Source organism: Pteropus medius, unplaced genomic scaffold, assembly GCF_902729225.1.
Source record: "Pteropus medius unplaced genomic scaffold, Ma_sr-lr_union100, whole genome shotgun sequence".
Lineage (NCBI taxonomy): Eukaryota > Metazoa > Chordata > Mammalia > Chiroptera > Pteropodidae > Pteropus > Pteropus medius.
Window position 1 is genome coordinate 1,224,989 of NW_024355990.1, and position 13,523 is coordinate 1,238,511.

Genomic DNA, 13,523 nt, shown 5'->3' on the forward strand with positions numbered 1-13,523 from the left:
CGAGACACGACTGTACAGACCACAGCGGAAGTCGTCTTTGCTGCCTCCCCGCCCGTCACATCCCCGTCAACAGACATCTTGAAGATGGAGTGAGTTTAGGGAGGCCGGAGGGCCGGGACAAAGGCCCAGGAGGCCAGAAGCGGAGGGGCACCTGGGAGGCCCTGAGAGCTGAGGTCAGTGTTCAGGGTGCAGCCTGGCTGGTCAGCAGAGCAAGCCCACAGTGCCCCTGGACAGGAGACACAAGGTGGTGGCAGCATCTGCCACCCTGGATGGGAATTTGAAAAGGGATCACCCGGTGGGACCGTTCTGGGAGGGGCCCGGGGCAGGTGTGCTCGGTGGAGAGCGGAAAGTTGGGGGAGGCCACCCTGCAGCTGGACGCACCCACCAGGTACACGCTGTGAGGAGCCCAGCAAGGCCAGGTACTGGCCACCTCTCCCTCCGGCCCTCAGGCTGTGGGTCTCCCAGGGGGCCTGTCATCAGTTTAAGGGCATGAATCCTAGTGGTTACTACTATCAAGTGACCACCCAGCAGGACGGGCTCTAACCACTCCCCCAGGGACAGCTGCCCCTCCAGACCTCCCTGGGAGCAATTTCACTGGAATGGACACAGGTTGCAGAGACGGAGGTCTCACCCCTTGTGGGGGTTGGGCTGGTCCTGAAGTCGCACTTTGGAAGAAACAAGCAGAGAACTTGGATGGCGCTCAGGCCCTGTGTACTCGCTGGGCTGGTGGCTCTGGGGGTCCTGCCTGGCCTTGCTAGGCATGTGTGTCACTCTCAGGACAAGGGCTGTGGGGCCAGAGGGGTCAGGAGGGCTTGGCTCTGGCTCCCCAGGTGGCTGCATGAGGGCGGTGGTAACCCCACCCACCTGGGCCAGGGGCCTGCAGCCTGGGTGGTAGCGGAGCTGCTGGGTTCCTAACCAACCCTTGTCTGGCACCTCGTCTTCGCTGCCTTCTGTAGGAGCGCGCCCCGCCCCCTCCAGTTCTGGACCAACATCGGCACCAGGTTCCCTACAGGGGGGTCTCTCCCTCACGCTGCCCATCATTTATCTTTGATATGTCTCCTAAACCAGCAGTCCCCAACCTTGGTGGCACCAGGGACCGGTGCTCCCATGAGAACCTAACGCCTGATGATCTGAGGCGGAGCTGAGGCGGTGATGCCGGCGCTGGGGGGCGGCTGCAAACACAGATGACGCTTCGCTGCTCACCTGCTGCTCACCTCCTGCTGTGCGGCCCGGTTCCTAACAGGCCACGGACCGGTACCAGTCCGCAGGTGAGGGTTGGGCACCCCTGCTCTAAACCAGCAGTTACGTCTAGAGGCTTTACAAAATTCAGCTAACGTTTTTTCATGAGAATTCTTTAAGTGAGAATCCGGAGGCGGCACGGCCCGCGCGCACCCCGGCGCGCAGAACAGACCGTGCGAGATCCGCATGCTCTCCATCACTGGCGCCCTTTCCAGCCCAGGCCTCGTGCACACGACACTACGGGCTGCTCCCCCTGTACCCAGGGCCCGCCCCAACTGTCCAGCCCCTTCCGCCTTAAGGGCTTTAGATGTTTCACGATGTTTGCACCTTGGGGCCATCAGCGCCAGGGGCCTGGCCCGGTGCCCTCCAGCTGCAAATGGACGTGAGCTGCGGTGGGCATCTCTCCTGATGGCCTCTGTTCAGGGTCTTCTTGGCCTGGAAGGTAAAGTATTTTGTCATTATAGGGTCCTTCGAAGTTAGGGCTTTAAGACAACCACCCTGCCAGATACCATCTTCCAGCGAACACCTGACAGAGAGCCTGGCTCTGGGCTCGGCTGGTCAGTGCACAGGCGTGCCCACACTTCAAAGCCAGGTCCCCCTGCCAGGCACCTCGCAGAGGAAGCACTAAGGTCCGAGAAGCTGACACGCTTGTCAGGGACAGGGCTCACGGGGCGGAGCTGGAGTCCGAGCCCTTTCTGCCCCGTCCTGCGGCCCCCACCAGGCAGAATGGACAAAAAGCGGGTTCAGCAGCATGCTCCCTCGTGCTGACAAGCACTCAAGTATCGGGGCCTGCACTTAGGTCATCCAGTGAACGGTGGCACGTGAGGCAGCGCAGGGCTCCTGAGCGCAAGGTCTTTATGCGATAGAGGAAAAGGAATGTAAGGTGTACGTCAGGCAACCAGACGCCTGTAACAGGCAACTCGTGACTAAGCGCAACAGGTGATGGAGAAACACCTGTGTGTAGCTAGGAGCGTCTGACCTTCATCTCACATGTAAGTTTTTCCAGCCAGTAACCACAGAGTGAGTGTCTCGACCCTTGGGGAGAGCGGCAGAGAAGCCACCAAGAGGCAGGAACAAGTCCAAGGAACAAGTGCAGTCGCGGATGAATAGCCCACGTGGATCTGAAGGTGGTGACAAGGGCTGACTGGTGAGGCAGGATGGCATGCCTCGGCCATACTAACTGCCACGAAGGTGCAAAGAGTTCCGAGCCCTTGGAAAAGTGGATATGGGAGCTATTTTCTTGAGTTGGAGAAGCAGGTGTCCACATCCTCAGCCATTCTGCTTTGGGTGACCCTGGAACAGCAGAAAACTGCCGCAGACCCCAAATGCTGCCAAGCTGACCTCCGCCATCACAACCCACCCCAGACCCACTGAGTCAGGGGTACCTAGGGTGGTGACACCTTCGGTACTAGCCCAAGACCCTTGCCATTAAAGCCTCAGGGCAGGCAGCCCCTCCTCCAGCTGTGTGGAACTCCCACTTCGGGTCACATCTGCGCCTCTGACTCAGTTTCTCCAAGTCCTTTATGAAAACATGTAAACCCAATACTAATTCTTTACCTGCCTTTCACTGGCTTTGCTTTTGATCAGAGGAATCAGGAAATGCGGTGGCTCAGAAACAGAAGGGACTTCCTGTTGCCTACTGTAGGCAGAACTGAGCCCAGAATCAAGCGCAGAAAGACTGTTCCATCACAGTCCAGTCCACTGTCCTGCCCGTGAAAACCCGCTAGCACCATGGCTGGGCTGGACGACTTCTCAACCTGTCCTAAGCTTGGTTATGGGGACGAAGCCAGGATACATGGACGACCTTCGGGCGCTCCTTTTCCTCTCTGTAAAATGTGGGGTAAGTTGGGGCGCCTGGAAGCCCCTCAGTATGTGCTAGATGGACCAACGGTTGAAACCGTACATACTGCGGGGTCGTGACCACCAATGACGCTAAGATGTGGTGGGTGCTGCGGCGCCTTGGAGTCCTGCGTTGGGGTTGTATTGGGCATTTCCCCCAGGCGACAGCACCACAGGGAGTTAGAATGCGCTTTCATGCATACGATCACCTCTGTCACCATCGTCATGATGAGGCTGGTGTCCCCCCACCGGTCAGGCACTAGCTCCGTAGCGGCGGGCGTCACGCGGACTGGTGGGTCTGAAGAACCAGCGAGCACCCAACACCGAACGCAGGAGAAAGGAAAGAAGGCCAGCGGGTCCCTTCCCCGAGACGGGGCTGGGAGGTGGGTCGGGGTGGGGGCGCCCACTTACCGCGGCGGCGAAGCAACTCCGCAGGGCCTGGAACTCCTGCGCGCACAGATCCTTCCTCAGGCGGCCGCCCGGGGCCATGGACGCCTGCACGCACCTGCCGTAGGCCGCGGCCTGGGGACGGGGCGGGGCGGGCGAGGGTCGCGGCGGCCGCAGCACCCGCCGGTCACCTAGAGCCGCCCTGCCCCCAGCCAGCGCCCCGCTGCTCGCCCCCGCGCGGCCCTTCCTGCCCTGTAGGTACTGCCCCGCCCGACGGCTGCTCACCTCGGCCCCACAGGCCGCCAGGCGCTCGGGGAAGGCGCGGAGACGACTTCGCACGCGCCCCCACACCGCTCCGTTCCCCGACATGAGCCGTTCTTCCCGGCACCCTTGGGCACCGCCATCTTAGGTTCGGCCTCTTCCGGCGCCCAACAACTTGATAGGCTTACGCTTCCGCCCATAACCTTTCCTGCGCTTTCGAATTGGCTAGGCTTCAACCCCGCTCTCATAGAGCCCTGCAATTGATTCGAAGGCTTGTCTGTCTTTGTCCTGGGACTTCGGATTGGTTCTCGTACAAATTGTTTACCGAAGTTACCCTCAGGGCCCGCCCTACGCGAGCGATTGGCCAACGGGGCCAGGCCTGCGCGGTGATTGGAGGGGCCGTGGGCCTGGCGGAAGCGGGGCGGGGCTGGAAGGTGACCGGCATCATGGCGGCCGCTCCACAGCTGCGAGACCGCCTGAGCTTCTTGCATCGAGTGAGTGCGGGCGGTCTGGCCCTGCTGCGCGCCGTCTCCGCAGGCTCGGCCGGGACCAGTGCCGCCCACCTCCGTGGGCCCAGCGGGGTCACTGCGCTTCGGCTCCTCCCGGGCATCCCCTTCTGACCGCCTTCTCTCCGCTCTGACCCTCCCGGCCCCTCCGGCCCCCTTTCCCCATCGCCCCCTCCCAAGGCTGGGCGAGCCCACCCCGTGTACGTGGAGCGGGCAGGTCAGGCCAACCCTGCGTCAGGGCCACACGGGCCAGTCCTGCCCTTGAACAGAATCCGAATAGGGAAAGAGCTGTGGGACGCGAATCTCTGTTTTCTGTCTCCGCTGAATGCAGCTTTACAGAAATAGAAACATAGAGAACCGTGTTCGGGATAAACAGCCGGACCCTAGTCTGGGAAGCGGGAGAAACCGCCGGCGACGCTGCCTGCCGCGGGAGGCTTGGGCTCCCTTCCCGTCGGTGCCAGGAGACTGGGGCGGTTAAGGGGAAGGCGAGAGGAGAGAGGGCTCCCGTGAAAAACGGAGGCGCTGCGGTGTGAGTGCTGGAGGGCAGGGTCCTATCGCCCCAGAGACTGGGAGGCTCCTGCAGGCTGGTGGCACCATTGCTGCCCTCTCTGGGCGCCCTCGCCAGTGAGACACGGACACGGGTTCTCCCAAAGCTAGGACTCTGACAGCCCCTCAAGAATGACCGGCCCCTTGGTGGCTGTGGTCCTTTCCCAGGTACCACAGTCACTCATGGGCGGGTCTCTTGCTACCTTTCAGCTCCCAGTTCTCCTGAAGGGAACATCAGATGACGACATCCCGTGTCCTGGCTATCTGTTTGAAGAGATCGCCAGTATCCTTCCTGTGTCCACATGCAGGGACCCTGGGGCTCTCCTGTCCTTAAGGGGTTTTGTGGCGCCTTCACATAGTAACCAGCTGTGGGCGGGTTCTGAAAGCCACAGTACCGATGACACAGGGCTCAGATCATTTTAGGAGCCTGACGCTTCTGAAACCAGGGCCTGGGGCGGGTGCACCAAGTTCAGTGGCAGCGAGGCCTTCCCTAACCCGAGCCCCCCAGAGATCTCCCACGAGTCCCCGGGCAGCAGCCACTGCCTCCTGGAGTACCTCCTGGACCGCCTGCACAGCGGCTCTGGCCGCGTGAAGCTCAAGGTGAGGCCGGCCGAGTTCCTGCCCATGGTGCTGAGGCGAGAGGGAGGTGTGCGGGCTGAGGGAACCCATGTGACTGTCCCCCCAGGTGCTGAAGATCCTGCTCTACCTGTGCACTCACGGCTCCCCGTCCTTCCTGCTCATCCTGAAGCGCAACCCCGCCTTGATCCAGGAGGCGGCAGGTACGGGCCGTGGGGGGCAGCCAGGCCCGGTTGCAGCCAGAACCCCTTAACGTGCCCGCACCTCACCAGCGCACGCTCACCCACGCTCCTCGCCCGGGCCCCCCGCCCGGCCGGCCACCTCTCCTGCGGCCAGCTTTGTCCAGCCCTGCTCCTTCAGCGCCTTCTGCCGCGTTGCTGTGTGTGCTGCGCTGGTGCATAGCTACTATTTCTGTCTGTGGCCGCCAGACCTTTCCCATCTCTCCCAGGGCTTGGCACACAGTAGGTGCACAACGAGTGTCTGCATCACTCTCCTGCGCCATGGGCTCCACCTCCCGAGGGCTGCTCCTCAGACCCGAGAAGGAAAGAGCACTATTGAGCCTTCAGCTCTGGGAAGGGCTGTGGGGGCTGGGCTGGGAGGCGTTGGGAGAGGGGACTCTGGCCTGTCGTGATCCAGGCGGGGGACGTTGTGCGTCTTTCTGGCTAACGAGGACTGGTGGGCATGTGGCCTGAGGTCTTCCTCTCCAGGGGCGAGAGGCTCAGCCCTGCCCCGGCCCTGAGCGGGCAGCCCGAGGAGAGCCTCTCGCCGGTGACACCACCCACTGTGGGCGACCCGCAGCAGCCGTAGCTTGTCAGAGGCCTGCAGTCATTTTTTGGCCTGTGTGCTCTGAGCACGGCCCCCAGGGCGATGGCCGAGGGGCTCGAGCGAGGCGAGGGTGGTGCTGGGCCAGGAGGGGCACGCAGAGGATGCCGCGCTCACACTAGAGGGCCGGCCGAGCGTCTGGGCCACCGCGTGGGTCTCCTGTAGCGTGAGTCTCAGGCCTTGTGGGGAAAGTGGGGCCGCGGTTGGGACAGCAGGGAGGCGGTCGCTGCCCACTGCGTCGCTCAGCCTCTGGTGGCCTGTCCTCTGGCGGCCTGTCCTGGCTGGACCAGGCTGCGGGGCTGGCCGCAGGGGCGAAGCCAACTCCGAAGGCTTCAAGTGATGCGTGTTTGTGACAAGGAAACCAGGGGTGCCTGCTCTTGGGACGAGGCGGAGGGGGCCACCTGCAGCGATGGGGCCCAGCGTTTGCCAGGCCCTGGGGCAGCTGAAGCTCTCTGAGTGGGGCGCCTGGCACGGCGGAGCTAGGGCTGGGGCCCAGGGAGCCTCTCACGCCGTGAAGAGGAACTTGGGTTTTTTCTCGGGTCCCTGCGAACCTCTGAAGGTTTCGACGTGGACGGGACGCTGTTTGTGTGACCGCTGGGTGGAGAGCAGAGAAGGGGAGGCGGTTAGGTGGCCGACGCCGGAAGTCGGGAGACTGCAGTGGGCAGGGGGAGGGGAGGCACCGTGGTCACTTCTGGAGGTCAGATCCCCGTCTGCCAGTGCGGGTGAGGTGGGGGCTGTGGTGGCCCAGCCTCCCCCAGCCTGGGGATGGCGGGGCCTGGAGGAGGGGGATCTGAGGCCCCTCAGGCTTTGTGCCAGGAGCAGAGGTGCTCTGGGAAGTGGGGCTCCCCCAGGGCTGAGGCACAGAAGGGGGTTTGACCTGAAAGTGATGCTATACGGGGCTTAGGGCCAGACTCCATCTCAGGAGGCGCACCCTGACTGGAGGTGCGGGGAGCTGGCCGTGCTGGGGGCCTGGGGGGGCTCTGACGCTGCCCCTCCCTGCCCCTCCCTGCAGCTTTCACTGGACCCCCGGATCCCCTCCACGGGAGCAGCTTGTACCAGAAGGTGCGGGCGGCTGCCCAGGTAAGCCTAGGACCCAGGTCGCCCCTGCGACCACAGCTGCTGTGGGGCCAGAGCCCTCGCGTGTGCTCTTCAGAGAGAAGTGGCAGGGGCGGGCGTGGGGGGAGAGGTAGACAGACCGACCTGGAGCGACATTGAGCGCCCCCTCTTCCGTCTAGGACTTGGGCAGCGCCCTGTTCTCGGACATGCCCCCTCCGCCTCCCTCCCAGCCCTCCAGGGCGCTGCCTGCAGCAGGTACGTAACCGAGTCCGGCTCCGTAGCGGGGCACCCACCCCGGGGGCGTGGGGTCGGGGTGGGCAGCGTGCGTGCTGCTGACGCGGCCCTCCCGCAGGCATGGGCTCCCAGTCCAGGCCCCAGAGCGCTCTCCAGGGCTTCGGCTACAGCAGGAGTCAGGGCCACACAGGTGAGTGCTGCGCGGGCTCGTGGGGTGGGGGCAGGCTGCTTGCCTGGCCAAGGGTCTGGAGGGCCCTGGGGCCAGAGCCCGGGGCCCATGTGTTGACCACTCTGCCATTGTCTTTGCCTGGGTCTGTGGGAGGGCAGGGCAGGCACAGCTGAGTCCACTTAACCAACCTGCAGGAAACCCAGACGAGGGTCAGTCCCCAGCTCTGGCCCCCAGCCCCTGGGTCCTTCGAAGGGCCAAGGGTAGAGGGCGAGGGCTGGCTGTGACAGAGGTAACTTAGAGCAAGAGTGGCCAGTCATGACAAGTGGACAGCGCCAGCCCAGTCTGCTGGGAGTGCGTGTGAGGCTCACGTGGGCTCTCTGGGCCAAGTCCAGCTGCTGTGCCGACCATACTGGTCACGGCTTGTCCCACCCCACTCCGCTCCTGAAGCACTGTGTCCTCAAGTGGCTGTGCCACTAGGGCCTGGCCAGGTCTTCCATTGGGGCTGATGGCTGGTTCACCCGTCTGCACTCATGGAGAGCCCCCTGCCCGCTTGTCTGGACAAGGCCCTCAGGAGGCCCCTTGCTCGGAGGTGGCTGAGCTCTGCCATGAGGTCCATCGGGCCTGCAAGTGCACTGAAGTGGGTTTCGCGGGAAGCTTCTGGAAGGGCCCAGGCTCCCGCCACATGGCCTCTGCTCTGCCTACAGCTCGTGCCCTGCTCCTGCAAGCCTTGAGCAGGGGGCAGTGTGGGCGCCTCGTCCTGGGGGAACGTGGGGTCAGCCCCAGGGGGCTGGTGCCATCTCCTGGTCCTCTGGCACAGGCTCTGCGGGCGAAGCCTTTCTCTCCACCATCCAGAAGGCTGCAGAGGTGGTGGCCAACGCCGTGCGCCCTGGGCCTGGGACCCGTGACACCCAGGGGCCCTTGCTGCAGGGTGATGCCTACCAGGCTGCCGTGACGCCTTCAGCCAGCCTTGGCCACCCTACTCCTGGAAACCCGCCCCCTGGAGCCGTCCCAGGAGCCCGAGGTATCAGGCCGGACTTCTCTCATGGGGTCGGCTTTCCCCTCCTAGGGCCTAGAGGGGCACTTGAGCTCCTTCCTGTCACCTGCCAAGGTTGGGGTTGCAGCACGTGACCAGGCCTCTGACCAATAAGAACCCTGGTTCCAGTTGAGGGCCCAGAAAGGAGGAGGAAGACGGGGGCGCCCTCGGGGGTTGCAAGCGCCACCTTGACACACTCAGTTACTGAGGGGCCACGCAGGAAGCCTGCGGAGCCAGCCACCAGTGCCACACGTGTTCCTTGTGGCCTCTGCGGTGGCTTTGCACAGACCGATTCTGTCTCTTGGCGGTGTCCTCGTGATGTGTCCGGACACTGCCAACCGTTCCTTGAGGAGCAGCCCCACCCCTCCCCATCTCCCGTCCGTTCACCCGGGTGGTTCTGCCATCCGGGCCCTCGGCAGGGCTGGCCTTCATGGCATGTACGTCCTGGTGGGGAAGGCCAGCGGCTAGTGACAGGCGGATTAAAGAATAGTGCACTGTGACTAGGGGTACAGGTGTCCCCAAGCTTTGGGAGCTGCTGTGCTGGCCCTGCCTCGCTGCCTAGGCTGGCCGCTCTATATGGCCTCTGGTGTCACTGTGCGTCCCTGAGTTGGGCCCCGGGCCAGCTGTGCCTGTGCCACCGTCCCCACCCTGCCCCGTGTGCGGGTGCACCCCACTCTGCCCCGGTCTCCTCATCCTGGTGGTTCTGGAGCTGGAGCCCAGCGGCCACCCCGTCCGCATCTCGGGACCCAGCCTCCCGCCCTCCCTTCCTCGTGCCCCGGTCCAGTTTGCGGCCCCCAGGTCTCACCCCTGGTTGCTGTTTCTTCCAGCCATGAGGCACCAGCCGGGGCAGGCCGGCGGGGGCTGGGAGGAGCAGGAGAGCAGCCCAGGCTCTCAGAGCTCCTCGCAGAACAGCCGGAGCAAGGCCTCGGACTCTGGCAGTCGGTCGGGCAGCGACAGCCCCTCGGGGGCTAGCCGGGCACCCAGTGACCTGGCAGAGAGGTGAGCAAGCGCCTCAGGGCCCCTCCCTGTCCTCCAGGGTGTGATGTGGAAGGGCCTCGCCCACCCTCTGCCCTGAGCCACCGTGCCCTGATGCCCACGTGCCTCCCGACAGGGTCGAGGCCATGACCCTGAGTGATTGCCAGCAGGAGCTGAGCCTGGTCCAGTCGGTGACACAGGGGCCACGGGCCTTTCTGAGCCAAGAGGAGGCGCAGCACTTCATCAAAGAGTGAGCCCCCCACCAACTCTCACCCCCCATCCCCGCCCTCCCGCCCCCCTTGCTTGCCGATGGAAAGGCTGGGCCGCCTGCCCTGCCCAGGTGCCCAGGTGCCCCTTCCCGCAGGTGCGGACTGCTCAACTGCGAGGCGGTGCTGGAGTTGCTGATCCGCCACCTGGGTGCGCCCAGCGCATGCGAGCAGCTGGTGAGGGGCTCGGGGCTCTGGGGGACACCGATGGGAGGCGGGATGAGCACAGGGTTCCAGTGGGGCTGCCCCAGGGGACAGTCAGATGGGCCTCCTGCCTGGGGTGGACCACTGATCTCCGACTGCCCCGCAGAGAGCCCTGGGTGCCATCGCCGCCCTGGGGTGCACGGACCTGCTCCCCCAAGAGCACATCTTGCTCCTCGCCCGGCCGCGGCTGCAGGATCTCAGCGCAGGCAGCCCCGGGCCCGTGACCCACAAGGCCGCCAAGGTGGGCAGCAGCTGGGGCCCGGAGTGGGTGCGGGGACACCCTGTCCCACCAGCCTTCCCCAAACACGCCCCTCTTGTGCCTGTCCTGTGCTGCCCTTGGAACAGCAGGCAGAGCCTCGCCTCACGTCTGCCCGGGGCTTTCCAGACCCGCTGGCCCTTCTGGTCCTGGACCCCAAGCTGGCCCGCCGTACTGCCCAGCAGCCCCTCTCTGCGGGCAGCTTCCTTTCCCACACAGCTTGACTTGTGTAGCTTCTTGCAGGAAGCCCTCCTTGACTGCTTAGATGGATTTATCCCACTGGTCTTTAGCCCGTGTCACAGCTTATGGATCTGCGCTTGGCCCCCAGGTCCCCAGCTCCTGGAGGGCAGAAATGGCACCCTTCTCGCTAATGCCTAAGCTGTGCAAAGGTCCCCTGGGGTGCCGCATGGAGCGTCCCCAGGCTGTGGCCTCTTCCCACAGCTGGGCCCCTGTGCCTCCACTGCTTGTGGCCATCCCTCGGCTGCTTCCCATTTCCTCTGTGGCCACTGAAAATTCAGGCCTTTAGTCACCGGTCTGTAATTGTCCTTTGTCAGAGTGTCAGTGGGTCCACGACAAGCAAGGCACACACCATAGGGGCGTGTCACAGTGGCATTTCTAAAAAGCGTAGGCTCAAGGCACACCGGGTCCCTCTGTGTGGCTGCCTCTCCCAGTGCTGGCCCTGTACACAGCAGGTTTCATGGCAGGGAACACACTGTATATGTGACAGGTGGGAGAGCAGTATGCAGGCGTCTGGTGGCACACGTGGTGTGACCGCTGTTTAAGCAGTGGCCTTCTAGTTAGTGAGATGACAGTGACAAGACCACTTGTGAGCAGACAAGTGGCCTGCTCCAACCTCTAGCTGGCCCTGCCCTGGGCAGCGGCCTTGAGGAGGGCCGTGGGGAGAGGTGTGCCCCCATGATGCCCAAGGAGCATGGGGCCCCCATGATGCCCAAGGAGCATGGGGCCCTCACGGATTTCCCCTTCTTCCACCACTCAGATCCTAAGGCACTTTGAAGCCTCCTGCCGACAGCGGCCGTCTGCCCGGCGGCCCCTGGCTGAGCCCGGCCCGGCAGCTGCTCGCACAGGCTCATCTGACCTGCTGACCGATGCTGTGCCTTTCGCTGGGGGCCAGGCATTCCTGCAGCCTCTGAGTTCGACCCTGTTCTTATCTGAGGGCTCTGCACCCCCTTGTCCGCTGGATGGGTCTCCCGTCCCAGGCCCTGGAGACACCAGGGAGGCCGAGACCGGACTGGCAGGTTCCAGAGAGCCGGGGGCTGGATCTGAGCAGACTCTTCCCAGCCCGGACACCCCAGACACAGGGCCAGAGCTTGGCCCAGGCCCCAGCAACTGCCCATGGAGCCCAGTGACCAGCAGCCACCACTCCTTGTTTGCTGGTATGGAGCTGGTGGCCTGCCCCCGCCTGGTGGGGGCTGGGATTGCTACAGAAGAGCCTCCCCAGGTCCCCTGGACGTTGTCACAGAGAGTGGCAGCCAAGGAGCCTTTTAGCTCAGAGCCGTCAGCTTTTGCATTTTTAAACTCATGATCATGTGGGCCTGGGCCGCACGCAGAGTACCCTGTGACTCCCAGGACCAGCTGACGCTGTGCGATCCCCTCTACCCACAGCCCCTGGGGTATCTACAGTCAGTCTTCCCCTCACCCCGGGACCTTGGTGCAGGGAGCCGCCCAGCCAGGCAAGCTCATCCTGGAAGACCCGTGAGAATAGCTCACGACATGGCCAGAACCAGGACAGCCCTCCTCGTGGGTGTGGTGGCCGGGGAGCAGCCTGCCTGGGCAGCCCGCAGGACTCACAGAGAGGGCAGGATGGCGCAGAATCAGGAGCTGAGCTCTTGTTGAGATTGGCAGCTGGTGGGCCCTGGGCTATGGGCCTCTTGCTTCACAGCCATCTGGCCCAGCGAGACGAGCACACTGGTCCCATCTGCAAACCCCATCGGGCCCCTCAGTGGGGCAGAAGGTGCGGCGTGGCCTGCCTGGAGGGGCAGGACAGGAGGGGAGGCCTGACAACAGCCCAGAGACCAGATGCCCCCCGGAACTGCCCCAAGTTCACAGGCACAGCACAGGAGGGCACCAGCTCCTCTCGGGGGGCAGTGCTGGGAGGCAGGGGAGAGGGCCCATCTGCAGACAGCCCAGGCTGACCATCTGTGGCCAACAGCCCAGAGAAGAGAACCTTAGGGCCACCTTGGTTCTCCCCCTCTTCCCGCCAGAGCTGGCTGTTTGGCTTTGAATTCCTATGGCCGAGGACAGGCAGGTAGCAGTGCCTTTGAAATGCTGACAGCAGGCTCCCCTGGGAAAACCCCTGCCTGCTTTGCTCTTGTGTGGATTAGGAACCACTGCTTGGGTCTTTGTTTTTCGAGCTCATCCCTCCCTCTGCACGGGGACACATGCAGCCACGCACCTGGGTCCTCAGGATGAGGCCCTGGTGAGCGTCAGCTCCCTGTGTGACCGTGGTGGCTGCTTCTGCCATAACGGCTTCCTGCAGACTGCACAAGGTGGCCTCACAAGGAAACTCTGTCCCTCTGGGAGGATCTGGGACACTTCCTAAATAAACACTTGTCTCAGCGCTGCACTATGTGCCTTTCATGTGTGTGTGTAAATGAAAATAGCATGAATAAGGGGTACACTTAGAGGGCTTCTAACAGAAAGGGTAGATATTATGCCTTAAATGTTTCAAAGAACTCCCCAGCGATACTATCTGGTCCTGTAATTTTCTTAATTACAAGGTTTTCAGCTATGAATTTCAATTTCTTAGGTAGAGAGAGGTTTATCTGCATGATATATTTCTTTGTTTCAGTAATTTGGGTCTTTTAAGAAATTGGTCTTTCATGAAAGTCAAATGCAGCTATAGAGTTGTTTGTAGCATACCTTAAGCCTTTTAATTTATATATGGTCTGTAATATTTTATCTTTTATTTCTGGTATTGAGAATTCTTTCCCTCTCTTTTTTTTGGTTACTCTAAGTAGTTTATTAACATCGATCTTTTCCAAGAACTAACTTCTAGTTTTATTTCTGTACAGCTTTTGTTTTCTTTTTCACTGATTTCTGGTCTTTATTATTTTCTTTTGCATTGGGTTTATATTTCTTTTTCCAGTCTCTTTAAGGTGGAAGTTTAGATTATTTGAGACCTTTATTCTTTGCT

General features: G+C 62.5%; 2 protein-coding genes across 3 annotated transcripts; one reads left to right on the forward strand and one right to left on the reverse strand.

Annotated features, from left to right (window-relative positions):
- Positions 1-1,331: 1,331 nt before the first annotated feature.
- NDUFAF8 (NADH:ubiquinone oxidoreductase complex assembly factor 8) lies at positions 1,332-3,909 on the reverse strand. The gene is made up of 3 exons (XM_039859587.1): positions 3,751-3,909; positions 3,490-3,600; positions 1,332-1,674 (listed from the first exon to the last, which is right to left on the reverse strand). Exons 1-3 carry the CDS (start codon positions 3,832-3,834, stop codon positions 1,552-1,554), a joined length of 318 nt encoding a protein of 105 aa, XP_039715521.1. The 5' UTR covers positions 3,835-3,909; the 3' UTR covers positions 1,332-1,551.
- Positions 3,910-4,002: 93 nt separating this feature from the next.
- Positions 4,003-13,362, forward strand: TEPSIN (TEPSIN adaptor related protein complex 4 accessory protein). 2 transcript variants are annotated; one of them, XM_039859583.1, is made up of 13 exons: positions 4,010-4,220; positions 4,989-5,061; positions 5,287-5,378; positions 5,464-5,557; positions 7,189-7,256; positions 7,412-7,487; positions 7,585-7,656; positions 8,453-8,656; positions 9,496-9,667; positions 9,780-9,893; positions 10,008-10,086; positions 10,220-10,354; positions 11,367-13,362. In XM_039859583.1, exons 1-13 carry the CDS (start codon positions 4,173-4,175, stop codon positions 11,910-11,912), a joined length of 1,773 nt encoding a protein of 590 aa, XP_039715517.1. In that variant the 5' UTR covers positions 4,010-4,172; the 3' UTR covers positions 11,913-13,362. The 2 variants fall into 2 exon arrangements, with proteins under 2 accessions (XP_039715518.1, XP_039715517.1); XM_039859584.1 differs by lacking the exon at positions 10,220-10,354 and having other exon boundaries at positions 4,003-4,220.
- The last annotated feature ends 161 nt before the right edge of the window (positions 13,363-13,523 follow it).

Excerpts from the sequence above, each read along its gene's own strand:
- NDUFAF8 (XM_039859587.1), bottom strand. The coding sequence starts at position 3,834 with ATGTCGGGGAACGGAGCGGTGTGGGGGCGCGTGCGAAGTCGTCTCCGC. Across the intron at positions 3,601-3,750 it reads TGGCGGCCTGTGGGGCCGAG|GCCGCGGCCTACGGCAGGTG; the intron begins GTGAGCAGCCGT and ends CCCCGTCCCCAG. Across the intron at positions 1,675-3,489 it reads GGAGTTGCTTCGCCGCCGCG|GCCAAGAAGACCCTGAACAG; the intron begins GTAAGTGGGCGC and ends TTTACCTTCCAG.
- TEPSIN (XM_039859583.1), top strand. The coding sequence starts at position 4,173 with ATGGCGGCCGCTCCACAGCTGCGAGACCGCCTGAGCTTCTTGCATCGA. Across the intron at positions 4,221-4,988 it reads GCCTGAGCTTCTTGCATCGA|CTCCCAGTTCTCCTGAAGGG; the intron begins GTGAGTGCGGGC and ends GCTACCTTTCAG. Across the intron at positions 5,062-5,286 it reads TCTGTTTGAAGAGATCGCCA|AGATCTCCCACGAGTCCCCG; the intron begins GTATCCTTCCTG and ends CGAGCCCCCCAG.